Source organism: Calonectris borealis, chromosome 24 (genome assembly GCF_964195595.1).
Source record: "Calonectris borealis chromosome 24, bCalBor7.hap1.2, whole genome shotgun sequence".
NCBI classification, from domain to species: Eukaryota; Metazoa; Chordata; class Aves; order Procellariiformes; family Procellariidae; genus Calonectris; species Calonectris borealis.
Window position 1 is genome coordinate 385746 of NC_134335.1, and position 24569 is coordinate 410314.

At 53.5% G+C, this 24569-nt stretch overlaps 3 protein-coding genes across 10 annotated transcripts in view; 1 reads left to right on the forward strand and 2 right to left on the reverse strand.

Annotated features, from left to right (window-relative positions):
* Positions 1-2799: 2799 nt before the first annotated feature.
* On the reverse strand, positions 2800-5864 carry LOC142092604 (G protein-activated inward rectifier potassium channel 4-like). The gene is made up of 4 exons (XM_075172791.1): positions 5798-5864; positions 4901-5113; positions 3608-4793; positions 2800-3361 (listed from the first exon to the last, which is right to left on the reverse strand). The coding sequence occupies exons 2-4, from the start codon at positions 5066-5068 to the stop codon at positions 3021-3023; spliced, it is 1695 nt and encodes a 564-aa protein (XP_075028892.1). The 5' UTR covers positions 5069-5113; positions 5798-5864; the 3' UTR covers positions 2800-3020.
* Positions 5865-6989: 1125 nt separating this feature from the next.
* Positions 6990-7852, forward strand: CLDN25 (claudin 25). Its single transcript, XM_075172793.1, has one exon. It carries the CDS (start codon positions 7004-7006, stop codon positions 7850-7852), a length of 849 nt encoding a protein of 282 aa, XP_075028894.1. The 5' UTR covers positions 6990-7003.
* Positions 7853-8203: 351 nt separating this feature from the next.
* The window catches only part of USP28 (ubiquitin specific peptidase 28), a 29592-nt gene continuing 13226 nt past the window's right edge, over positions 8204-24569 (reverse strand). For 3 of the 8 annotated variants that reach the window (XM_075172783.1, XM_075172787.1, XM_075172788.1), the window contains exons 12-25: positions 24472-24567; positions 23466-23639; positions 22080-22294; positions 21768-21838; positions 21216-21444; positions 19575-19778; positions 18898-19037; positions 16348-16526; positions 16174-16252; positions 15708-15787; positions 14482-14605; positions 14103-14129; positions 13421-13619; positions 8204-8391 (exon numbers count right to left, since the gene is read on the reverse strand). In XM_075172783.1, the coding sequence (XP_075028884.1) occupies positions 8204-8391; positions 13421-13619; positions 14103-14129; positions 14482-14605; positions 15708-15787; positions 16174-16252; positions 16348-16526; positions 18898-19037; positions 19575-19778; positions 21216-21444; positions 21768-21838; positions 22080-22294; positions 23466-23639; positions 24472-24567 (2005 nt within the window). Of the gene's footprint in view, positions 8392-10726; positions 11952-13420; positions 13620-14102; positions 14130-14481; positions 14606-15198; positions 15257-15707; positions 15788-16173; positions 16253-16347; positions 16527-17503; positions 17600-18526; positions 18713-18897; positions 19038-19574; positions 19779-21215; positions 21445-21767; positions 21839-22079; positions 22295-23465; positions 23640-24471; positions 24568-24569 lie in introns of those variants that run through there. The other 5 variants (XM_075172790.1, XM_075172784.1, XM_075172785.1 and 2 more) reach the window with 5 other exon arrangements.

A 24569-nucleotide genomic window follows, 5' to 3' on the forward strand; every position in this document is an offset into this window, starting at 1 on the left:
CAGCAGAGTCCTGCGCGGCTCGACGCGTAACTGATTGCGTGCTGTGAAACGCAAGCCGCTGGGTAATCACCGATTTTGCGTTTGTTATTCGGACAGCGACCGACATTTGAATATTAATAACATGCAAATCGAACGCGCATACGTATCATCCCGATATGCAAATTAGTTCATTAATATGTAAATTAGCACAACATTGTTTTGCATAAAAATGCCTTTTTGCATTTGCATAAAGATACTAAAACACACAAAAAATTTTTTGGATGTGTGGGGTGTCCGGAGGGGGGGAAGATATATATATGTACATGCAAGAAGCATGTCTATATATGTGTGTGAGCAGGATATGCAGCCCCAGCCCCGTGACCCTCACCCGCCCACCATGGTCTGCCCTGCCAGGATGGTGAACACGCACGTATATACGCACAGACGCCCGCCCACCCCTACCCCCAGGTGCTCCCCCCGCCACCCCCAGCACAGGCAGCCACGGGGCCCAGGCGCCATGGAGGTCAGGGGCGCGTGGGGCGGTCACCAGTGGTGTGACACTTAATGAGCCACGGGATGGAGGAAGAGCAGGCACAGGCCCGAAGGGAGGGGGGCCAGGGCCGGGGGCAGCAGCCTGGAGAGCGGCCAGCCAAAGGGGCAAACCGCAGCCCGGGGTGCGCCAAAACGGAGGCGATTATCCTGCTGTAATTAGCGCGGGGTGGGGAGCGGTAAGAGAGGAGCTGGCAGGCCTCTGCCAATTGCTACTCTATTCCGTTCCTCTTTACAGTATGAATGTGTGTTAACTTTGCTTTTTTACACACACATATATAAAAATACACATATAAATCCCACCAAACAACAGACACAAAGGACAGCGCTGGGGGGGCTGCTGTGGGGAAAGGTGACGCCATCCCAGCCAGACCCAAAGTCGTTGATTTAAAGCCCTCGAAACACACAGCCAAGCACGTTTACAGAGGAGACATCGCTTTATGCTGTGCAGGGTGGATATTTTCCACAAATCAAGCACACCACCACAAACTCCAGGCTCTCCTTTAGAGTACAAAATTAGCAAACCCACGCCTAAAGCCATGCTTAGCTAATACATATTCATGGGATCCTGTAAGCATTACTTCTTGTTTTCCCTGGCATTCTTCCCAGTCCTTCTGCGCTTGCGCAGGGGTCTCCGGTGGTCGTTTGGGGAGGTGCCCCAAGCAAAGTTCAGTTTAGGGCAGAGGTTTGCTGCTTTATCAGGGACGACCCTGGCAACCACTCAAGTCTTACTAAAACAGTCTTTGACATACAGCCTTTTCTGTATGTTCAGCCCATCTTGATGCTGCTCATCTCAGGGACTGAGGCTGATGTGTTACAGGAAGGTTTGGAGGGGGGACAGAAGAGCTACACCCTTGGTAAGAGAATAACAAGGCATCGTTAAGCTTATAACTCTCTTACACATAACTTTTACATAATTTGCAACTGTCCAAGGCTTCACCAAGACGCAGGAACTTTTTTATAAATATATATATATGGTCACATTCTGCAGGGCGATGTGGCCTGTTGCCGCAGACTCTGGAATATTTTGTGCTGACATGAAACGTGTCGACGGCCATCCCAGCCCTGGCAGCCGGGGCCATGTTTTGTGGAGGACGTGCTGGGGTGCCCCTAGACACCCGGGTACCCCCCCGCACCCCCCAACCCCTGGCCGAGCCTCTCCTCACCCCGGCGAGACCCCCCCGGATGGCGGGGCCAGGACGCCGCGTTTCACTGTCATCACTAATTAGTGCTGTGGTGAGTTGTGCTGTGCTGGGGGGCCGAAGGGTGGGAGACCCCCCCGGGTGAGGCTGCCCCCCCATGCGGCTGGGCACCCCCTGCGCAGGAGCCGATACTGACCCCACCTCACGCTACTAATTTAATTCTGTTAATGTAATTAATTATATTAATTCTATTAAACTGTGTCCCAGCCTCTTGCCTCGGGTGGCATCGGCCCGGTGGGAATTTTTGTGGTGGGGGGGTCCTGGGGCAGCAGGTGGGGCAGTTTGGGGGTGCGTGTGGGGGGTTTGTGGGGCAGCGTGGGCGGGCCTGGAGCCACGTGGGGGGCGTGGGGCAAAATGTGGGGCTGTGGGGCAGCAAGGGAGGGGCCTTGGGGCAACGCGTGGGGCTGCGGGGGGTTCTAGGGCAACATGGGGGGCCGTGGGGCCGGGAGCGTGGGGAACGTTTGTGACAGCGTGGGGGGGCCCGGAGCCGTGCGTGGGGTCACAGCCCGCGGGCCGTCAGACGCTGCGGGCCCGGCGGGTCTCTGGGGTGCCGGCGCCGCCCGCTCCGGGCCGGGCCTCGGCCCCGGCGGGGTGCGGGGGGTCCCGACGAGGCCGCCCCCACCCCCGGACTACAACTTCCGGCGTGCCGCGGGGCGCTACGGCAGCGCGCGGGGCCCAACCTTCCTCGGCGGCGGGCGGCTGTCAGTCAGCGCGGCGGGGCGGGGCCAGCGGCGGCCGAGCCAATACTGCTGGGCGGGGCGGGGCGAGCAGCTATAAAAGCCCCCGCCTGCCGGGGCGGTCCGGCCGCAGGAGCGGCCGCGCCCGGGGCGGGCCCGCGTTGGGTCCCGCTGCGCGCGGGGGCGAGTCGCTGTCGACGGGGGGCAAAAGAGCGGGGTGCGGCAGCGCGTCCCCGCCGGCCTGGGCTCCTGCCTCCCGCCGAGCGGCCGGCCCCAGCCCCTCCCCGCCCGGGCCCCTGTTACGGGGTCCGAGGGGCGCCTGTCAAGCGTGGTGCAAACAAAACAAACACCGCCGATTTACTTGTGTGGGTTTTTTAATTAGGAGACTTTAATCACCCGCTGTTTGGATCTTGTGTTCCTTGTTACAAAAGAACAACTTTGCAAAAATAATGCCACGTGGCTGCAGCTGGGGACAAGGGGCAGGGGCAGGAGGGCTCAGCCCCGCGGAGGCAGGGTGGGCTATGGCACTGTCGGTGCGGGACCCTCCGCCGGGCACCCGCCGTGCGCAGAGGGCACGGCTGGGCGTCCCATCCCGTGGCCTGCTGGGAGCGGCTCAGGTGGTGGCCCCCTGCTCCGGCGGCTCGTCCCGGCTGCCCTCGGCTGTGCTGCCAGGGATGCTCAGCCCGGTGAGAGCATCCTCGGCGGGCCCGGGCCCCGGCAGGGCGCGGGGCTGCAGGAGGTGGTCCCGGTAGAGGCTGAGCGTGGAGTGCTCCTGCCGCTCCAGCTCGTGCAGCTCCTTGGCACTGGCCGCTGGGGTCTGCACCTCGAAGGTCATCTCAAAGCGGCTGTAGTCCACCCGGAAGGCGCCTTTCTCCAGGGACATGCAGGGCTCGAAGCGGTACCCCCAGAGGATCTCGTCCTCCGTGTACGAGGTGCGGGCTTGGCACGTCATTCCTGCGGCGAGACAACGGCTGAGCTGCCACCGCTGCTGCCGGTGAGCACAGCGCTGGGGCGCCGCAACGAACCGCCCGCTGCCTAACGAGGGGCTTCCAGCCCTGAGTCACCCATTGCCGGGGGGGAGCTGGTTTCAGCCCCGGGCATCTCTTGTCAGGATGCCAGCCCCCAGCCCAGGTTTGCCCGGAACCTCTGGGACCCCAGGGGAGCCGTCCGTCCCCACCCCGACCCTCGCGGACCACTTGCCTGTGGCTTCCACGATGCCCTCGAGGATGATGATGATTTCAAACTGCTCCCGGCGCAGCGACTCGGCCGACATGTCCCAGAAGGGGCTGCGGCGGTTGATGACGTGGCAGATGATCTGGGGCTCCACCAGGAACAGGCGGTCCTCCCCCGTGTCGTAGCCCAGGTTCAGCTCTGACTGCTCCAGGGGGATGAACTCCCCCTCGGCCGTCTGCCGGGACTTGATCAGCTTGGCTCGGATCTTGGCGTCCACCATGTGGCTGTCCCGCAGGTCCCCCACGCGAAACATCAGGCAGAGCTTCCCGTCCCGGCGCGAGACGACGCAATTCTTGCTGAAGATGAGGGTCTGGGCGCGCTTCTTGGGCCGGGAGATCTTGACGAACATGCAGCCCACCATCAGGGCGTCGATCATGGAGCCGACGATGGACTGCGCCATCAGCAGGACGACACCCTCGGCGCAGTTGGCCGTCACCATCCGGGAGCCGTAGCCGATGGTCCGCTGGCTTTCCACCGAGAAGAGCAAGGCGGAGATGAAGCCATCCACGTTCTCGATGCACGCCCGCCACTCGGGATCGCCACGGTGCCTGACGTCGCCCCGTGCCCAGGCGTCAAAGAAGTAGACGGTGCCGAAGACCACCCAGGTGACGATGTAGCACATCATGAAGACGAAGAGGAACCAGCGGTACTTGAGGTCTACGATGGTGGTGAAGATGTCTGAGAGGAACCGCTTTTTCTCCTGGATGTTGCCGAGGTTCACCTGGCACTTGCCCACCTTGGTCACGTAGCGCTGCCGCTGCCGCTTGCTGGCCTGGACCACCGGGCCATCCTCCTCCAGCAGCTTGCGGCGCCGGCTCTGCAGCCCCTCTGGGGCGGGGACGGCGGCACTGCGGGCGGGGGTCTTGCCACACGCCGAGCTGGGGATGTTGGGCACGCTCAGCGCGTGCATCGGGTACCAGTGGCCGCCTGCCTCCCGCGGAGCGGCCGGCGGGCACCGGGACGGATCGCTGGGATGGTGCTGGGCGGCCACGCTGCTGCAGCTCGGCGGCAGGGACGGCTTGCTGGGGCCACCGCCGCCACAGCGGGGTGGGGACGGGTAGTTTGGCATCTGGGCGCTTCTCTTGGCAGCAGTGGCACTGGCCTGCTGCTGGCCATCCTCCGCCAGAGCCCCGGGGGTGGCCGGGAGCGCGGGCTGCAGGGCGGAAAGGAGCCCGTCGGTGAGAAATCGCCTCCGACAACCACGACTGCCCGGCGGCATCCTGTCCGAAGGATGCCGGAGCGCCCCGGCGCGAGCCATACCTTCTGGGGGAAGGTGCCGTACCGGCTGGTGTCGGTGGGCGGCCGGGGCAGGTAAGCCAGCACGTGCTTGGCGGTGGGGGTCTGCGCCGGGGGGATGGAGTTGCTGCGGCCGCGCGGCTGCTCGGGCGCCAGCCGGCTGCCGCTGTTGCAGGTGCAGGGGAGCACCATGGCGGTGCCAGGGCGGGGGCTCAGCCCCGGGCTGGGCACAGGGTCCTGCCACGGGGGACACAAAGCAGGGGGTTATTTTGGACGCGGAGGGCGCTGCGGGGCTCCGGCCTCTGTCCGTACCCCCACGGGTCGGGGCCCGGCAGCGCATGTGCCAGCCACGGAGCCGTGCCAGGGTGGCTACAGCGTGGCACCAGATGGCTAGGCCCATTAGGGGCCACAATTGCATTGCAGAGGCCGGGGAACGAGGCGGCCACCTCCGGTGGGGAGCAGCCTCGCCAGTGGGCAGGCTCCAGGTGATCGCCCACAGCTGTGCTCCACGCTCATCCTGGGATGTGGCCGTAACTGCCAGCTCTCTAACGAGCTCCGAGCAGGAACGGGCAGCCCCCGGGTGCGGGAGGAAGGACAGCCTGTGACAGCGATGCAGACCCCATAGCTGGGCTCCCTGGGCTGAGTCCAGCCTGGTCCCTGCGGGGAGATGCGGTGGGAGGTCACGTTCCTGGAAATGCAACCCAACGAGCAGCGACCCGCGGAGACAGGGGTGGGATGGGATGGAGATGGGGAGTGTGGGTGCTCTGCCCGCTCCGAGCATCCCCAGCCGGTGCCCTGGGGCAGGACCAGTCCCGCTCCCATGGCACCTCCTGCCACCGGCTCGGTGGGTCCAGTGGTCCTCAGGGCCCACCTCCCGGCCCCCCAGCCCTGCGCAGACCCCCGGGCGAGGGGGGCACCCACCTCATGTCCAGGCGGAGCGGCTGCTAGGCTGGCAGACGTCGTCCTCGGCTTGCGGCTCCCGCTCCACCCCGGCTGCTGCGGGGCATCTTCCTGCTGGCTGCGGGTGGGAATCCTCCGCCGGGCTGTGCCGCCGCGGCCGGTGGGAAGGAGGGAAGGAAGGGGAGCTCAGCGGTGGCTGCCAATCCTGCGCCAGTGGCAGAAGGTTGCCCGTTAATCTGTCTCAATGACAGGCACAATTACCTCGAGATGATTTAATTGGAAGGAGCGGGCGCCCTGATGCCCGAGGGAAGGAGCAGGAGGGCTTTCCCGGCGGATTTCCCTGCTCTCGCCCTCGGGATGATGCTCCCCGTCCGCTCGTGGCGATGGGACCATCAGCAAGGGCTGGAAAATGTCCCCCCTCTCCTGCCTGGTCTGTGCTCCCTCGCCCCCGGCTGCGTTCTCCTTTCGGGAGCCCCCTGCCAAGGTCCCCCCCAACGCTCCCTGGGGCCAGACCCCAGCGCCAGGCGGACTCAGTAATTTACCAGCCTGGCCCCCGATACCCCCGTTGATAAGAAAGACGGCAGATGAAGGAGAGATTAGTCGCTAATCTCCCAGGGAAGATGAATCTGCAAGCTGGACCCTGCAAAGGGAACGCGCGCGGGGGCGGGTGGGCGGCGAGCACCAGCACAAAGTTGGGATTTTCCTGGTGATGCGGCCTGTATTTTTCCCCCACCTTTTTCTTGCAGCGGGAGTTTGCTCACGTAAAGCACCAGTAACCACGTCCTCTGACGAGGTGCTGGGCACAGGACGGGGTGACAGGCGCCCGCCTGCGAGCAGCGGGCAAAGGCGCGCCCTCCCTTGGACGTCCCCGTCCTCGACACGGCTCTCGAAGGCTCCTTTGCATATTTATTTAACGACCACATGAGAGTCGATGCCTCAAACCCTCCTGAGAAGAGCCCGACGCTGGCTCTCCGCTGCCCGCATCCCGCCTCGGGGTCCCCTCCCTGTCCCTCCACGGCCGGAGCTCAAAGGCGCTTTCCCTGCCCAGGCTCTCGCTTCGGGGTGGCCGAGGCTCGGAGGATTTGCATGCTTTGGCTTAACCCTCCCGGGCACGGCGAGCCAGCGGCGGGACCCTGGCCAGAGGCACAGCGGGGGATGCGCCCGGCTTCTCCTGCCGGGCCGGGCACGCTTTCCTTTCAGTGTGGAAAAACCAACAACGGCTGGAAAATGACCGTGGCCCCACCCCAGCGTTGGAGGAACAGGCTTGAATTAGCTCCCCCGGGCGCCAGACGCGGCCGGCGGCGGGGCGGACGCTGCTCCACAAGTGTTAATGCCCGCGGCCGCCGCCGCTCAGGGTGGCTTATCTCGGCCCGGCGCGCAGGTCAGCGGGGCGGCGTTAGCATGGCCGGGAGCTGGCGGGCGAAGGCGCAGGCGGGGGGGATGCTGCTGGCCCTCCTCGGGTGGGTCTCCTCCTGCGTCACCACCTTCGTGCCGCTCTGGAAGAGCCTCAACCTGGACCTGAACGAGCTGGAGGTCTGGACCATGGGGCTCTGGCAGGTCTGCATCGCCCGGGAGGAGGGGGCGGTGGAGTGCCGAGCCCACGGCTCCTTCCTGGCGCTGCCCTCCGAGCTGCGCGTCTCCCGCCTCCTGATGTGCCTCTCCAACGGGCTGGGGCTGCTGGGCTGCCTCCTCGCCGCCCCGGGGCTGGAGGGCTGGAGAGCCTGCGAGGAGAGACCCGGGCTGAAGCGGCGGCTCCTGGTCGCCGGGGGAGCGGCACTGGGCACGGCGGGGATGGCCACCCTGGCGCCGGTCTCCTGGGTCGCCTACAACACCGTCCTCGACTTCTGGGACGACACCGTCCCCGACATCGTCCCCCGGTGGGAATTCGGGGAGGCCACCTTCCTGGGGTGGTTCGCCGGAGCCTTCCTCGCCGCCAGCGGCCTGCTCCTCGCCTGCAGCGCCCGCTCCCCGAGGACCGCAACGCCGCCGGCCCCCGCCTGCCGCCAGCCCCCCGCCGCGTGGGGTCCGGCCGGGGGCCACCACCCGCACCCCAAAAACGCAGACCTGGTCATCTAGGGACTCGGGGCACCGTGCCCTGCGCGCCTCCCGGCTTTTCCCATTCCAGGGACGGCTCCTGCGTGTTTTACAGGATGATTTGCTAATTCCTACGGCAGCCTTGCAGATTTTTTTCCTTCCTCCGTGTGCCTGCTTCACTTTTTCTTTTTTAAGGAGCAACAGCTTTCCCCGCAGCACTCGCTGAGCGAGCGTGGGAAGGCAGGGAGGCAGAGGCAGAGCAGCGGGCAGCACTTTGTACTCCTGGTGACATCTGCGGTAGAGTCACTTATTGATGACGCTGCGTTAGCATCCCCTGCGAATCCCCCGTAGCCAAGTCTGTGGTGGTTAACAGCTACGCCCCAGCCTGGCAGCTCATTCCTTGCATGTCCGTATCACTTTGATGTATTCACAATAAATTATCACGGTCGTCGGCAGCGTGTTTCTGTGCTCTGAACGTACAGCTGCATCTTGCATGAGGCGTGGCACGAGTGGGGAGGAAGGGTGGGAGCTGCAAGGGGCAGCGCTGCTGCTCCGACGATGCTTCGGTCTGTCCAGAAAAGCTGGGGGAGAAAGAGAAAGGTGGGAAAAAAGGGGGAGAGGGAAAACGAGGGACAAGGCGGTACCAAAGACCGCTCCTGCTGCAAAGGCGGCATGCCAGCGGCCGCATCCCCTGCAATAGCCTCATCTTCTGACGGCTAAGATGACAAAGCCGTAAGCGTGCCACAGACCTTCGTGCAGAAAGCTCCTCGACTGCATCGTTTACCTGTGCGTAAGAGGCAAGAGCGGTGTTTTGCGGGTCTCCTTAACCGTTTCTTCCACATTTTCCAGATTCAGCTGTAAAAATAAAGCCTGCTTGCGTGCCTCTGTGCGACCAACAGCACCGAACGTCAGGCTGGATTAACACCCAGAGTCCCGACAGAAGCCAGCCCGCTGCCACAGCACTGGTTAAAAAACGAGTTCACCGCTGGTTTAATCCCTGCAGGCTGAAAGCCGCGGGCGCGTGACCGAACTCAAGGAAGCCCCCAGCCGACGCTGGCATTCCTGGGGGAAGCAAAGTCCATTTTCCTCCAAAAGTCCCCCTTCGAAACCTGCACTTTGCTCAGCTGAAGAGGAGGGAAAGGAGCGGGTGGGCAGGGAGAGAGAAAAGAGATTATCCCCAGGCGCTTCCCACGCTGCCTGGGCTTGGGGCAGGGCCGCTCCTGCAGAGTTAAAAGGGGAGAGGCGGGTGCTCAGTCCTCCCTAATGAAGATCAAGGGAGGCAAAACAGGAGGGCGGCATTCTTGGCTGGCGAGCGTGCTTTCCAAAGACCTGCACACGCTGCTGTTAGCTGCCCCCGAGAGCTCCGACCAACCCAGAAAGCAAAGAGAGTCCGTTTTGGTTGTAACCTGTCCCCCACGCCCTCGGGCAATGGGAGGACAGGACACCGAGCAAAGGTCTCCAAACATCACGACTTTCCAGGCACCGGCCTGCACTCCTGAGAAGTCTCTGTTTTTTTTTTTTTAAGGCAGGCTTTGGACATGGGCCGGATATTTCACTCTCTGGCAGCAACACAAAGAATGGGGCAAAGCTACTGTCTCGCGGCGGTCGGAATAACCGGAATCTCCTAATTCAAGAATCTCTCCCCAAACCACATCCTCCTCGCCTGCAAGTCGGAATGACACAACAGCATTGCAAAAGCGGTCTAGAAATTGCCAGTCGTCTGCTGGCTGGGAGGAGTGAGCGCAGTTACCGAGTATGCGGTGTCACGGCCCCGGCGCCTCTGTTCAAAAGTTCAGTGTGTTCATTCATTGCAGGCAAAGTGCCCTGAGAAATCGGTCCTTCCGCTCCCCGTCACGACGACGGGGTGAAACGATGAAAAAGCAGCAGCCCCGGCTCTGCAGCATCCCATCACCTGGAAGGGGCACAGCTCACTGTTTGGACGCGGGCAGCTCGAGTCTCTACAGATAACGGCGCTTCTATTTTATCGTAAAATAACTGGGAGAACGCAGGATTCTCCCACGGGAGCTGTTTATTCCTAAATAACGGGGAAACACACCCGACAGAACGGTGGGACCGTGCTGACAATTCCCATTCAAAGACAGCTCTGCTAATTACAACAAATTCTGTACTAGGAACAAGTCCTAGAAACATCTGTCTGATTTGTTGGGAAAAAGCTCACCCGTGTGTGTGTCTCTCCCCTCTTCCTACGCTACCGACAAGAAACCTGTATTTTGCCAGAGCGATGCCAGCAGCAGCAGGTACAAGGGGGCCATTATAACATAGGGCAATACGTTAGCAGCTCAATATGTAATTAAATGTTTCAATTCCCTGATTAATAAAGAAAAAAGAGATTTTGGCTACAGGAAGAGTGCGTTTTCCCCTCCTCTTTAATAATTTAACGTGAACGCTTATTTCCCGCCATTGCTTGGGAACGGCAGACTGCCTCTGCCAAAACCCCAGGAGCTAACGCAGAGCGGCTTGCAATGGGCTCCAGAACAGATTCTCCGCTCCGAAGAACAAGGCTCAAAAGAAACCTCCCAGCATCAATAACGAACGCCGACGTTTCCTCACGACCTGCCTTCCCAGCCTCTCCCCAATACGCTTCTCTGCACGCCTGCTCCAAGCCTAGCTGGGCTTAGAGACACCAAACTCGCCCGTTTTTCTGCTAAAGCATATGAAATTCCTGTCCCGGCAGCTCCCAAGTGCTCCACTGTCTTCTCAGGAGACCCACGATGAGCTTGCGAGCCCGCGCACCGTTCTGCCTGTCCAGGAGCTTCATCAAGCTGCAGAAATTTCTGCGTTACTTGCCCACAGATATTTTTTTTTTTTTTTCTCCTCTGCTTCCCTTTCTTCATATTGAAGCCGGGAGGAACCTTAAGGCGTAACACCGGAGCGAAATAAAACCACAGAGGGAGCTTTTTCATTCTAACATAGAACAAATGCTTTTATTGCACTTTTAGAAAAATCTGCATAGTCCTAACAAACAGGATCCCCCCTCCACTTACTCAGAACATTTGGTTTAAAACAACCGCCGCAGCTCAAACGCAAGTACTAGCTGCCCGCAAAAGGAAATGCAAACAGGGCACAGTTTTTACAGAAAGTCAGCAAAAAAAAAAACCCACCACCACCAAAAACGGAGCCGAGTCCAGCCCTCGCAGTTGCCATCGACACTCATCTGGCACTGAAAACCCACCGGGGCGAGAAGGAAGTCTGCCTTCCGACCCGAGAGGGGAGTATCCTTCGGGGTGATCTCCCTTAACGGGTAAGTATCGCTCCAGCACAATTGTGCGGGAGACAATCTTTACAGTCCCATCCTGTCTCTTGTCACTGCCCCTCTTTGCTTGTGCCTTTCTCAGAGGAAGACGCCTGCGTATTTTCTTTTGCCAGTTAAAATACGAAAGAAAAACGCCCGCTTGACTTGACCAAAATATGCAGCTGCACGCATGACTGCCCACACGATAGAGGGCGTGAGCCACCGTTCCTCTCCGCTTCCTAATAACACAACTCGGACTCCGGCTAGCAGGAGCCTGGCAAGATCTGAGTGTATAATCTCCGGTCGCTAATCGGTCAGGAAGGTGTAAGCGCGTCTGACAGATCAACGACAGCTCGTAGCCCGGCTCACCAGAGGAGCCAGGCTCTTGCTCTGCTGCCGTCACAGGCCCAGGGGTCTGTGTCTAGGAAGTTGCCAAAACAGAAGAACCTCCCGGGACGGCCTGGGCGCCCGCCGGCAGGGACCTGGCGCGTCACACTAGCACAGCGGCTCAGGTCCTTTGCGTTACCGCTTAACGTTTTATCTCAAAAGTGCAATACTGCTTTTTATTCGTTCGTATTTACAAAGAACACGGCTCTGAATCCGAATCGCCCCTTCTCCTCCCTCTCCCCTTCAAACATCGCCCGACGGGAGGACGCCGGGCAGGCAGGCGGTCTGCAGCGTGGGTACCACGCCACGGCGGGGAGTCCGCAGTCTATTTCACAGTCACGGTCGAGGCCCCGTGAATGGACTCCATCACGGCTGCAAACCGGCTGCAGAGGTCGTAGGGGGAGTTGGGCCGGATCTTCGGGGGCTCTTTCAGAACAACGACCTCGGTGGAGCAGTCGAGGAGCCGGGGGAGCAATTCGCCCAGCTTCATCTGCAGTTTCGCTGTCAAGGGGGAGAGGATGAAACAGTCAGTGGCACTGCACCAGGAAAAGACCAGATGGCAGAGGGCTCCGGGGCCGCCAGCTAAAAAGCTCTGGCGCCTTTTAGAGAACCATCTTCCAGCGCAGACGCCCGCCCATCTCCCGCAGGCAGGGATGAGCAGCGTCTGCTGACGCAGAGGCGGCGTCGCACCAGCGGCCGGCCTGGGCCTCATTCAGTCCTCAAGTCCTGCCCACCTACCCAGGGCTCCGTAAAGAGGGAAGCCCCCCTGCCACCTGCCTGCCCCGGGGACCGTGCCGCGTCCCACCGGGGTATCGTGTTTTCCCAGTAAAGGCGCTGTACTGGCTGGCAAGTCAGAAGTAACGACGTGTTTCAAGGTGACACTCAAATACCGACTTGGCATTTGAAGGCAACGGAGCGCGCTTTACGGCCGGTAACGTCTCAGGCCTCGGCAGGTCAGCCCGTACTGAGCAGGCATCGTCCGGTCCTGGTAAAGGACTGTCCCCCCGGAGCAGACCACGCAAATGCCACCGGACCCCGCGGTAAAGGACAGGCACCTTCGGATGAAGAAAAGCAGGCGGAAAGGGCTGACGCTTGAGCTAGCTGACATGATCCGGGAGGTGCAAGCAGCCTACTTCTGTTTCTTTAAAATCTTCCGCGTAAGTAAATGCCATTGCGGCAAGCCCAAGAATGGGAAACTTGCGTATTTGCATAGATTTATCCAACTTTTATTCTTTACAACCGTATTTTGAGAATAAACCTCTGTGGTTTTACCTTATTTTCCTACGGCGAGTTTACCCTCTGCTCATGACAAAAACCCTGTAATGACTCCCCAAACATTTGCACACAGATCAAGGGGGTCGAAACCAATTTCTCTTAACAAAAACGACCCGAGGAGAGTTGTGGGAGCCCGACTGCAGACCGCAGAAGGAAATACAGAACAAGAACCGCTATCCAGAACCAAAATTCAGCCATAAAACGACAAACCGCTCTTCAGAGTGCAAAGATCCCCTGAATCCGCTCCCCCATCCCGAATCCTGCAACTCTGGCCACAGTTTCTGGCCGCTGATAAAACCTGTTCCTCCCTCCCGAAGAGGAGCACGCCTCTGCAACTAAGCCTGCCAGCACTCACCTGCCACCTACTCCGTTCAGTAAGACAAACCAAAACCAAAACAATTCCAAGAAAACGCTAAGCCATTCTTTTGAAATTAGCTTTTCACATTTCAGGGAAGAGGAATCCTTCTTCTGCAGCTTTAATGCAAAAGAAGATTAAATTCTGCTATAACGTAATTCAACGGATGATTGAAATACATTTCTCCTCTCACACGAAGCACCCCGATGTGCTACAGTGCAAACGCCAGGAATTTCAGGAAGTGTTTTAAACGGTCCTTTGATTCCTTTCCAGTTCAGATCTAGACAGTGCCCTGCCCACAAACAGCATGACAAAGGTAAGGCAGGCAGCCGTTCCCTACCGTCCATGTCTTCTCGTCCCAGATAGGAGCACCAGCGGTTTCTCATGACCTCGATGGCATCCAGGTCCTCTTTGGAGATCTCGAAGTTGTTCATGAGGTGCATGCAGGGGATGATCAGCTCGTTCAGGATGCTAATGCCCTCTGCCACACGAGCTTCTTCACAACTCACGAACAGAGACGCTGCCACCTCGTTCAGCTTCTAGGGGAGGAGGGAGAATCAGGGGACAGGCTTTTAAAAAGCCAGCACGGACCTCAGATCGTCAGCGTGCTGTCAGGAAAGGCACACAGCTCGGGCCCCTTCACCGACGGCCACGCAGAGACGCAAAGACTAACAGAACCAGGTGCCAGGTTCCAGTGGAACAGCCACCTTGAATCGCAGGAATCACACCACAGAAAACAAACTGATAAATAGCTCTATTTATATACATATATATGGTTTACCATATGTATGTATAGCGTACATATAGCTTATTTATAATTCTGGTTTTAAGATGCCAAGATCCAGATCTGCCTTTACCCAGATTCCCTAAGAGCCATATGGCACGTTCTTTCATTGAATTATTATTTCCTAGATTTCCATACTACTGCTGGTACTCGGGAAGGGGCAGAAGCCAGGGTAATAGGCACAAGAGAGACAGTTACACTGGTCTCGGCAACCACGGAGCGTGAACTAAAAACAAACCTCATTTTCATGCTGTTTTTTCGCTCCCTGTGGAAAAGGACATCATCTTTTGCTCAGAGAGAGAAAGCCATTAACATTAGAAATAAATACTGGGGGGGGGGGGGAAGGAAGCGAATGGACAGAAAACGATGCAACCACCGAGTTAACGATGCAAGCACTGAGTTAAAACCCAAGAGCGTGTTCAGCAGCCTCCGAACCTTCCCTGAAAATGCAGCACGTTCATTAAGCGTGCTCCCAGAAGGGGACATGGTACGGTCCGACTCCCTGGGCGATGCGCACCGAGCAGCCGGTGAGTGAACTGCACCACGGGAGCCGATGTCACCCAGGCTGCTCCCTCCCCTCCTCTCTCAGGACAGGTGTAGAGCTCCTGAATACAAACCAGGAGACACTTCCTTCTGTACAAGGCGATCAGCGATTCGTTCACTCCCCTGTTGGTTCCCTTCATCAGCAGCTTGGTGTTGCTTTGGTAGGCGTAGACCAGGTAGGTGAGCGACTCCTGGTACCTAGGAGAAGAGTGTCAGCTCTCTGGGGCTCTGCCAGGGTCACAACTGCAGCGCAGTCAGTCCTGCCCGCTCAGGAAATATTTTCCATTTGGCCCGAACGGTAACTAGCACCAGGCCCGACAGGAAAAACTGTATTTCCTTGCCAAAGCGTAAATGAACAGATGCCCTATGTCAAGTAATTAATGTTCCTTTTTGCCCAGCGTGCCAAACTTGGGAAGAGCCCTTTAAAGCCAAGTTTGTGTACAAACTTAGCCTGAGCGTGAACGCCAGCGTTGACCTTTTTTTGTATTGCTCCCGGCACTTTGCACTTTGGGAGAGAGCTCAAAGAAGTGCAGAAGGTAATGTTTTCAGTTCCTTTACATACTTCTAGCTTCTAAAGCCCCCGGTGAGAACACAGAAGAGCTGACAGAGATTAGGTCATTTCAGGGAAGCTCTAATGCGCTCTCGCCCAGCCTCTTGTCAATTTGCCCACCTGAATCTGGTGGTTCATCGCTGCTAACCACCTCAGAATTCAATTCTGTTTCCGTCCTTGAATAATTTCTGAAAGCCGGTTTATCTTCCGGATTGGAAAAATCACTTTTCAAATTACAAACCTTTCATAAAAAGGCACTGTCCTTCTCCACACTGCACTATTTATGTAAAATACAGGTTCTAAAACAGTAGGGAGAAAAAAAGGCCCTTTTAAAATTCTTAAGAGTCTAGAGAACTCCAAAGTGCGTGTTTACACAAAGTACAATGTCCTATTCAAGACAGTTTAATTTTAGTACAGGAGTCCAAAGGGGGAAAAAAAAAAGTGATGGCAATCATTCCTGCAAACCCATCTCTGGAAATGAAAATATAAAGCTCTACTTCACAGAGGGAAAAATTAGGGGAAACTCTAAGAAACTAGCTAGTACCTCATCATAATATTTAAACTGTTAACCAAGGGTGGCTGCGGATTGAAGAAAGGGCTATTAGCAAGTCAAAAAGAAAGCCCATTGAGTTCAAAGTATTTGAGGCCAAACTGGCCAGCATGGGTCAGAAAGAAGGAGTTCTGTCACAGCGGCCTCTATTTCTAGGCTATAGCTTATCCTATCCAAACACACAATTAAAAGCAACTTACTTTCTGTTCTGGTACAGCTCCAACCCTGTCAGCAGGTAAACTGACACCTTGCGAAAAAGACTGTAGTCTTCGTGCCATCTCTGTTGAGGAGCAGCAAGAAAGCAGAGCGTCAGCTTCATCCGTAACACGCAGGCGCGCGTTTTACATTCCTTCACAGCTCAAAAGCGTATCAGATTTTACCCTTTGAAGGGTTTAAACATCTCTCATAAGCGACACATAAATCAATTTAGTCAACTGCACAGACATTCCTCAAAGGTCGGGAGATTTCCAGCGTATTCTTTCTCCCCTTCAGCATCCTTCTGCAGGCACATGCTTCAGACAGCAAGGAAGCCGCCGACAGGCACGCCAGCGACTGCTGCATTTGCTGCTGCCGCTCCACGACGCGCTCCCTGCTTCCCACGCGCTGCTTTGGACAGCACTGGTCCTGACAGCGCGAAGGATCCACGGCGGCACTCTGGTCCCTTACCTTGTACTCCTCCATATCGACGTCGTCAGGACCAATTTCCCTCAGCTTTGCTCGTGCTACCTTCATAATGCTAATTGACCTGCTCGGTGTAAGCAGAGATGGAGAAAATCAGAACAATGGCCCCGGCTGCTTCCAGAGGAGAAAAAGCCTCATCTCGGAATCCACGGCACAAACCTTTCATCGTAGCTGAGGTTTTTGTCCGCAAACTGCTCAAGAAGGGTCCGTTCCACCACCTGCTGGGGAGCATTGTTTTGCAGGAAGTAAATGAGCACGTGTTGCAACCGGGCGTCGTTCTGAGGGGTCGGGGTCTCTTTGGCAAGCAGGTAGAGACGGGAGTACTCCTCGTGGAACGCCTGCCAACGAAACACGCGCACTAACAGGCCCACCCTTCTGCCCGTGGGAATGCCACAGCAGCTGATACGAAGCTGAAACCTGTCCTGTAACGATGGGATTCCCACGGGCGATACCTAGCCTCCGCTGCGTGGTTAGATTCTAGGGGTGAGTGGAAGCCTACGAACACCTGGAACTATAAACAAAAGGCGTCCGCACCCAGGCAAACCACATGCACGAAGCGTGCGCTTTTCAAACTAACTGCCTTCCAGAGAGCGGGGCATATAGCTGCCTTGGACAGTTTTGGTAATCCTCTTGCAAGTGCTCAGGTTGTAAAAATCGACTGTAATGCGCTTACATCTGTAGCAAGGTGCAAGAGTATCTTGTGATTTATATTCCTGTAGACTAATAACACGGGTGACTTCTCCCATGCGGCATTTTTAGTTAAATCTACCTGCCTGTAAAATCTAACACCGGCTTCAATATTGAGCAGTGCTTATTCTTTCCAATCCCCCCGTTCAACACATACATTTCTTGAGGACACATTTTACAAGAGAGGTCACAGTAAGCCTGCGTGTTCAGGACCGAAAAAAACAAACAACCCGTCATGAGTGCTGGTTTGTTTTCTGACGACCACACTGAGGACCTTGACAGCAGGTTCTGAAAGGCACGCGAAGAAAGTCTACTTTTTATAATCCAGATCAAGAGAATTACCAATAATAAAAGAATAAGCAGAATAAATAGTGGAAAGTAAAAAAAAAAGATGTTGTTTCTCCTAGGAGCAGGGAGTTCTTACAAGCCCTAAAAATTGTTTAGAACTGAAGGATATGTTGTCGCAATAAGAGAGCAGAAACAGAAATGCAGGACAGAAGGCCGTTAACTAAAAGAAAAACCGCACAAATCATTCCCTTCACATTCCTGATGCGTCAATATAGCATAGATTCTTCATTCCGTGAAAACAGATATCCATACCATTGGATTTAGCAAACAAATAAGATACCTTAACAAGCCCTGCTTCAGACCCATCTCGATCAAAGGTCTGGCGGGCTTTTGCAATAGCCAGGATGACACCTTGCATGGCTGGACTCAGCATCACCTACCACGAAAGCAGGAAAACAAACAGGAACAAGGAAAATGGTAACAGACAGGGAAAGAAGAGAAGGCATGGTGAAGAAAGGAATACATTTTCAAAAGATAAGGTTTAAAGGAAACCGTATGAGTACAGGCGGAATAAGCCACAGCTGTGATTTGCTTGTATGCTACTTACTCCATCTGTCACATGCACTTTACATGCAGGGCTTTTTTTAAGCGCTTAAAAGTCGAAAGGCTGGTCACTCCAAGCCCTGAATTTGTAAATTCAACAAGTAAGAATGCAAAGCACACTAGCCGGATCCCCTCTGTGTCCCATCCAATCTTCTGAAGCAATACCTATAGGAGAGCGGCGCCTCACAGCAGAGCATTTCCTTGTGCCAACTTCATGCAAGCATATATTAAACATACTCAAGGAGTAACGGTCTCGATATTTCTGTGAAATCCGACTGCACTTCTGAAAAAGACTGAACTTCCAAAACACCGCTTGAGTATGTAGGAGTGCAGTTAAATAGTCAGATTCAAAAAATCAGTAGCTGGGGTACTGTAAGTTATGCTATTAGCGGTTAATGTTCTCTGAGAGAGGGGACGAAACTCGAACTGAAGACAGTAAAGAGGCTTGTAAATAAGTGAAAACCACCAGGATCAATTTTGATATAGTTGTGCCAGAAAGAAGACTTAAAGGAACAACGTGCAGATCTAACGATTGAGTGCTTTTACAGAGCTGCCTTTCTGATGGCGTTTAGAAATGAAATTACTGCACGATTTGGTCTGGCCTTCTTCATTTCCACAGTGGGAAAATGTACTTTGGAAACAGCATTGTTTCCATCACAGACTACTATCGTACCCCGTCTTAGGAAAGCTCAAAGCCAGCTAACTACCAAGTTATAGATTAATGACCGGCGGTAATTAACCCCTGCACTGGGAGCTGTACCTCCTCGTTATATCCGTCTGCATCGGATCTAACGGGAATCTTCCCCACACTGGGGATTTCCACTTCAGAGACCTGTGAGCTAGTCTGGGCAGCAGACTCTGTTTCCTTAGCGTCCCGCGGTTGTTCTGCCTGAACTGTAAGGGCTGTTTCTCCCGGTTGGGCCTTCACTGGTTCTACCTCCTTGGGCTGTGGCCAAGAAGAAAAAGAAGAAAAAGAGTAAGAAAAACCAAAACACAGGAAAGCAAAAGGGGACCGAGGTAAAAGCGGCACAGCTACAGAATTACACAGAAATGGAAAAAGCAAAGGTCTGTCAAGAAGACTAATAGGAAGACAAGAACGGGCTGCTTCCTGGGCCAGGGCTCAGCTCCTACCTCGCAGAGAGCTGCCTCAACGCCGTTCTTTTCGTAGGCGTCGGCGGTGTTTGCAATGGCCTTGGCAGTCTGCTCCTTGGCAATCATGGCGTGTTCAGAGGACAGAGAGCGCACGCTCTGCTCACAGACTGAAGACTGATCTGTCAGGACGGAAGCGTGGTATTCGTGAGCACAAACTGCAAGACGACTTCTCCTCTCTTGTTCTAAAATGTTTTACAGCTTGTCTACGCAGGATTAAACAGCCGCTGCTTTCATCCCAGAGGTGAAGGCGTTTCACCGTAGCTTGTGCATGCCCCTTTTCACTGGGTATGGCACACGCCATCAGGGATTGCCAAGTAACGCTTTCCCACTCCAGAGGACAGCACTTGAACGTTTCCTACTCGACATTTATTAAAAAAAGCAAAAGTCTAGAAGTGAAATGAGATTAGCCCATTACGATTAAATGAATGGAAAACAGCATTTCTGGTGACAAGCCTGGAAGGCTGCACATGCAAAAATAGTAGAATCGCCTTTCGTACTGTAGAGAGGATAGAGCCTCCACCAGCTGCCCTTGCTACTTCAGCAGCAGTTTCTCCTAGATACCTAGAAATTTACGCAAGGCTCCAACACAGTGGTATTTTTGACCAGCTGGTTGTTACCGGTTTCAGCGCAGTTTGCAAATTCAGACGCGGTATTACCTGGTCCTGATTCAGAAGAGAGGTCCTGCGATTCAGAAGCAGGCGAAGGCTCCATCTGAGGAATCTTGCAAGATTGCTCCTCCTCCCACTCCTCTGCCTCCTGCTCGAGTCGCCAGTTGTCCTCCTGGATGTAGTGTCTCAGCTCCGGGGGCAAGGCTTCCACTTCCTGCTGAAACTGTCCAACCTCCGAGCCATCGTCCTTGTCTGGAAGAAATGCAGGACTGGCTTGTAACGGAACACGTAGTAGCAGGACACCACCGTTGGAGACTAAACAAATACACAGTATTATAGAAACCCACAATCAAACTGGCTGAGGGATAAATGGGAAAAAACCCAACTGTCTACTAGCTTTGAAATTTAAGGTGATTCATAAGCAAAAGTGCAAAAATAAAGACAAATCTACAGAGCTATCTGAAAAAAAAAAAACATTTTTGTTCTACCCCTGGACGGCATTTATCACAGAGAAATTCCAGAAACAGCGCCTGCTGATGCAGTAGGTCAGAAATACATCCTTATTCAAGGGCTACCATTGTACAGAGAACAGTATTTATACCGCCAAGGGCTGGAAAATTCACAGTTCAGCTGGAGACATCATATCTACAACACTACATAGCATATAAAGGTAGGGAACTGCACAGATTCCATAGAGTGAGTGTCATGCTGGTATTCCTCAGCACTTTTCAGATCTACTTCAGTATTCAGTTTTAAAATAGCACAAAACCCAAGCAGTATCAGCTTTAGACAAGTCTTAAAATTTATCAAAAGCAAACGGCAATTCTCTACACTAGATATTTCTTACGCACCCATTGTAAAAGCAAAGCATCTTCAAAAAACCAACAAAAATTGCATTAAATAGGGGGAAAAAAATAATCACGGGTTCATTTCAGAAACGGAACTGTCATAGGAAGCCAGACAAAGAACAACCTCATCAGATCCTCATCAGCCACATTTAGCAATGAACAGAATCACAGTTCTCCATTGTTTCTTTCTATTTATTACATCAAAATGAACCACGCGTGAAATTATTAGGTTCTTCTACAGCTGTTTGCCATGTATAGTACCACGTGCACGCTAATTTCTCCACATAACTATTTATACATTGGCACCGCAAACATACTTGCAAGTCTAAGCCACTGTGACCAATAACTCATTCACTAGGGAAGGCTGCATAAAAAAGGAGCCCCGTTTAGGTTCAATATAACGGTATCACTAAAAACCAAGCCAATAAGCCAGAAAGTGTGATAAAAATGGGAGAAATAAAGTAGGAGGTGTTTCACATGCCCTTATAAAAGAAACACTGTCATATAAACTATATAAAGAGTCGAAGTGAAAAACACCAGCAGCAGATGCGTGTTGAAAGTGGCAAATGGGGAGCTTGAATATTTACACGCATTAATAATACATAAAGTACCGTACCTAATCTCACCGGTACCGTTCTTTCTTCAGTTTTCAACCCTATCAGGAATTTAGAAATGAATCGAGTACAGAGCACATTATTTCACTTCTATCTGGGGTGAAGTTTTTTGCGTAGTCAAAAGACAACTGTGCCAAAGAGAAGCTGAGGAACGTAACGATCATGCAGGTTAGAGAGACACAATAATACACAGATGTCTAATTAACCAGCAGTTTTGGCTCCAGTACCTGCAACAAAGCGGGACACCTTATCACTTATGTACATCAGGCAGTAGGCACTGGCATTCTTCAAGCCTCCGAATGAATCTCTCTCCAATTCCTCCCACGATGATTCCGTCACTGAGATGTCATTGTATTTCAGCCAGCTTTTTCGAGGCTGGTCGTATATGTAGGCCCAGTAGTGACCAGCATTTGCTTGCCCTTCATGTACCAAGACTGCGTGCAAACGATAGGGAACCTGCAAGTTCACACGGACATAGTTTTCGGACGCACTTTTGGTAAATGAATTTGCCTGACCTCTGTACAAACGTTGCAAATACGTTCATAGCTGCAGCCTGGTACCAGGCTCCTGATTCACATGGTACATTTCCCACTAAGCGAGAACTGACTTTTAAGGGAAAAAGCAACACGATTTTCATAAAGAATCCTTTCTCTGCTTCATCGCAATATTGGGATTTTTTCAAATACAATAAAGTGGACAACTTAAACCGACAGCTACTAACAAAAAACAGCATCAGCAACATCAGTTTAATATCTACCGAACGAAGCTGCATTTCTTACCTGTTGGAGGAGAGGGTCACAGTACATTTGTTCAATGGACAGGTTGATTCTGGTAATAGACTCCTTCAGATCTGCCAAGAACATCACGAGTGAGAGAGATACAGAAAAACTAATGACTACTCATCAGGCTATTCTGGCCCCTTTCACTTCAAAAAGTTTGAAGCCATGCAGGAACTAACAAATACACTTAAGACCAGGGCTGAAGCCTGCACAAGATTAGTTGCAGGTCAGGATGTATCCAGTTGAAGCAACAGAGGGGAAATCAGGCTGGCGTTCAGCAGAAAAATCACAACAAATATACTTGGGGCCAACCTTGCACGTCTTGTTCAATCTCGTTTCTCCACCGCTGCAGACACGACCGAACAAGGTTCCGCTCCTCCTCGGAAACCACGTGAGGAGCTGGACATTCAGACATTTCTGCTGGCGAACCAGAAGGATGGAGCGGCGTACTCGATTTTTGCTGCGGCGAGGGACTTGACAAAAAGAAAGCTGCATCTTCAGTCCTAGCGTCCTTCCCTTCTAGTACGCTGTGAAGCAAAAGCCAAGAGTAGTGGACAGGTTTTTCTATCTTTCTCTTCGTTTTTTTTTTCTCTTTTTGGAAAACAATATGAAATAAACCAAGCAAAAATTGCTCCAGAGCCAGAGAAGCATTTCTCTTCCAGGACGGTACAAAATGTAAAGAGAACAAGTACACTGAAATGTACTTCTACTTTAACAGATGAATTAAAATATAGGACAAATAAAGGCTGAAATTCTTACAGAACCCTGTAAGCACAATGAGCAATTCTAAAAATTCCTTCCCTTACTACTAAGAAACTCATGTATTTAGTCAGCTTAATTTAGAGTGTAAACCAACCATGGTGGCCAGGTTTGTAATAATCCAATATTGCAGTAATTTACTGGTTGATGAAGCAAAAAAATTAGTAGCCTAACCAAAAAGAGCATATAATTTAACTCAGAATTGCTGCTTAGACAAGGAATATGGTGATGCTTCTGGAAGAAGAACAGACTAGATGCAATGTTATATTTACACAAACAGAACCAGATTAGGAGCAAAGTAGCGACTGACTACTTGCACAGGCATTCATACATTACAGCATCATGCTCACAAGTGCTCAGATAAACAATCCACTTTTAGAATCATGGAATCATTTAGGTTGGAAAAGACCTTTGAGATCATCGAGTCCAACCGTCAACCCAGCACTGCCAAGTCCACCACTAAACCATGTCCCTAAGCACCACGTCTTTTAATACCAGGGACGGTGACTCAACCACTTCCCTGGGCAGCCTGTTCCAATGCTCGATAACCCTTGCGGTGAAGAAATTGTTCCTAATGTCCAATCTAAACCTCCCCCGGCGCTACTTGAGGCCGTTCCCTCTCGTCCTATGGCTTGTTACTCGGGAGAAGAGTCGGACCCCCACCTCGCTACAACCTCCTTTCAGGGAGTTGTGGAGCGCAATGAAGTCTCCCCTCAGCCTCCTCTTCTCCAGGCTAAACACCCCCAGTTCCCTCAGCCGCTCCCCATCAGACTTGTGCTCCAGGCCCTTCACCAGCTTCGTTGCCCTTCTCTGGACATGCTCCAGCACCTCAATGTCTTTCTTGTAGCGAGGAGCCCAAATTTTAGAATGCAAACCAGGAGCATTTAGCTGAAAGGCAAAGTGTTCTCCTACGAATTATTTTTATTTCTGTTTACTAACCCATTCGGCTGTGAAAGCACGTCCAAAACGGGAGGCTCGGCTTGGGGCTGCAAGAGTGTTGTCTGAGAGCCCTGAGCAGAAGAAACAACTGGCTTTGTAGCGATGAATTCGAGAACATACTGGAGCATGTCGGGCAGTGGAAAGCGGGCCGGGCCAGAGCCGTATTTCATGTACCTACAGAAAAAAGCAAGGTGTTGCATGAATGTGACTGGTTAAACATGAAGGGACCACAGAAGAGCAACGGAAGAAAACTCCCGGGTTGGGATGCAGACAGTTTAACCAGTGAAGGAAGGAAGGGAAAAACCCAGGTGATGCAAGGGGACGCAGGCACCGTCTCCCCGCAGCGGACCTTGAAAGCCTTGAGGCTGCGGGGCACTGCTCAGCAGCAGCCAAAGCAAACCCCGCAGGATGCTACACATGGGCCTAAATATAAACTGTTTTCATGACACCCATCAGCACCTCAGCAAGCGCAGATACCACCAGGGCTACTGCGACACCTCTTTGCCTGCCTCTTGTTTACAGAACTGTCATTTTAAAAATAAAAACTGTAAGCAAATTTAATGCTGATTCAAAGGACTTTTACACAAAGAACCTGGAAAATGAAATCTTCTGGCTGTCCACAAACCAGATCTTTGCTATCGATCTCCTTCCTTCCCCAATAAATAATGCCAAATGCTAAGCTGGAGGGGACATCTAATATAAAAAATAACATAGATTCTTTTTAATGTATTACTGGGCTTCCTCACTGAAACTTGCCAACACAGCTGACAGCGACTATTGTACTATGTACAGAATTTATTCTTGTAACAGCATCAGTAACATTCAGAAACCATCAAAATTACGAGTTCGTTTTTGAAAACACACTTCCTCACGCCACACTTCCCAGAACAAACCCAGTTCTGTTTGTCCTTCCTCTACAAGCTTCTCTTCTATCGGAAAGCTCATTTGAAAGGAAGCATTTGCACGCTCCCACAGAGCACAAAAATAAAGCTAGCTGACTACTTACCTTTCCAGTTTCTGCTGCAGAATCACCATTTTCTCCTTCAATCTCTTCATTTCTTCTCTCTTCCTCTGAATAAGCTCTTTACTGCCGTAGAGGTACCT

Excerpts from the sequence above, each read along its gene's own strand:
- LOC142092604 (XM_075172791.1), bottom strand. The coding sequence starts at position 5,068 with ATGGTGCTCCCCTGCACCTGCAACAGCGGCAGCCGGCTGGCGCCCGAG. Across the intron at positions 4,794-4,900 it reads ACGGCACCTTCCCCCAGAAG|CCCGCGCTCCCGGCCACCCC; the intron begins GTATGGCTCGCG and ends TCCGCCCTGCAG. Across the intron at positions 3,362-3,607 it reads GGGCATCGTGGAAGCCACAG|GAATGACGTGCCAAGCCCGC; the intron begins GCAAGTGGTCCG and ends GTCTCGCCGCAG.
- CLDN25 (XM_075172793.1), top strand. The coding sequence starts at position 7,004 with ATGACCGTGGCCCCACCCCAGCGTTGGAGGAACAGGCTTGAATTAGCT.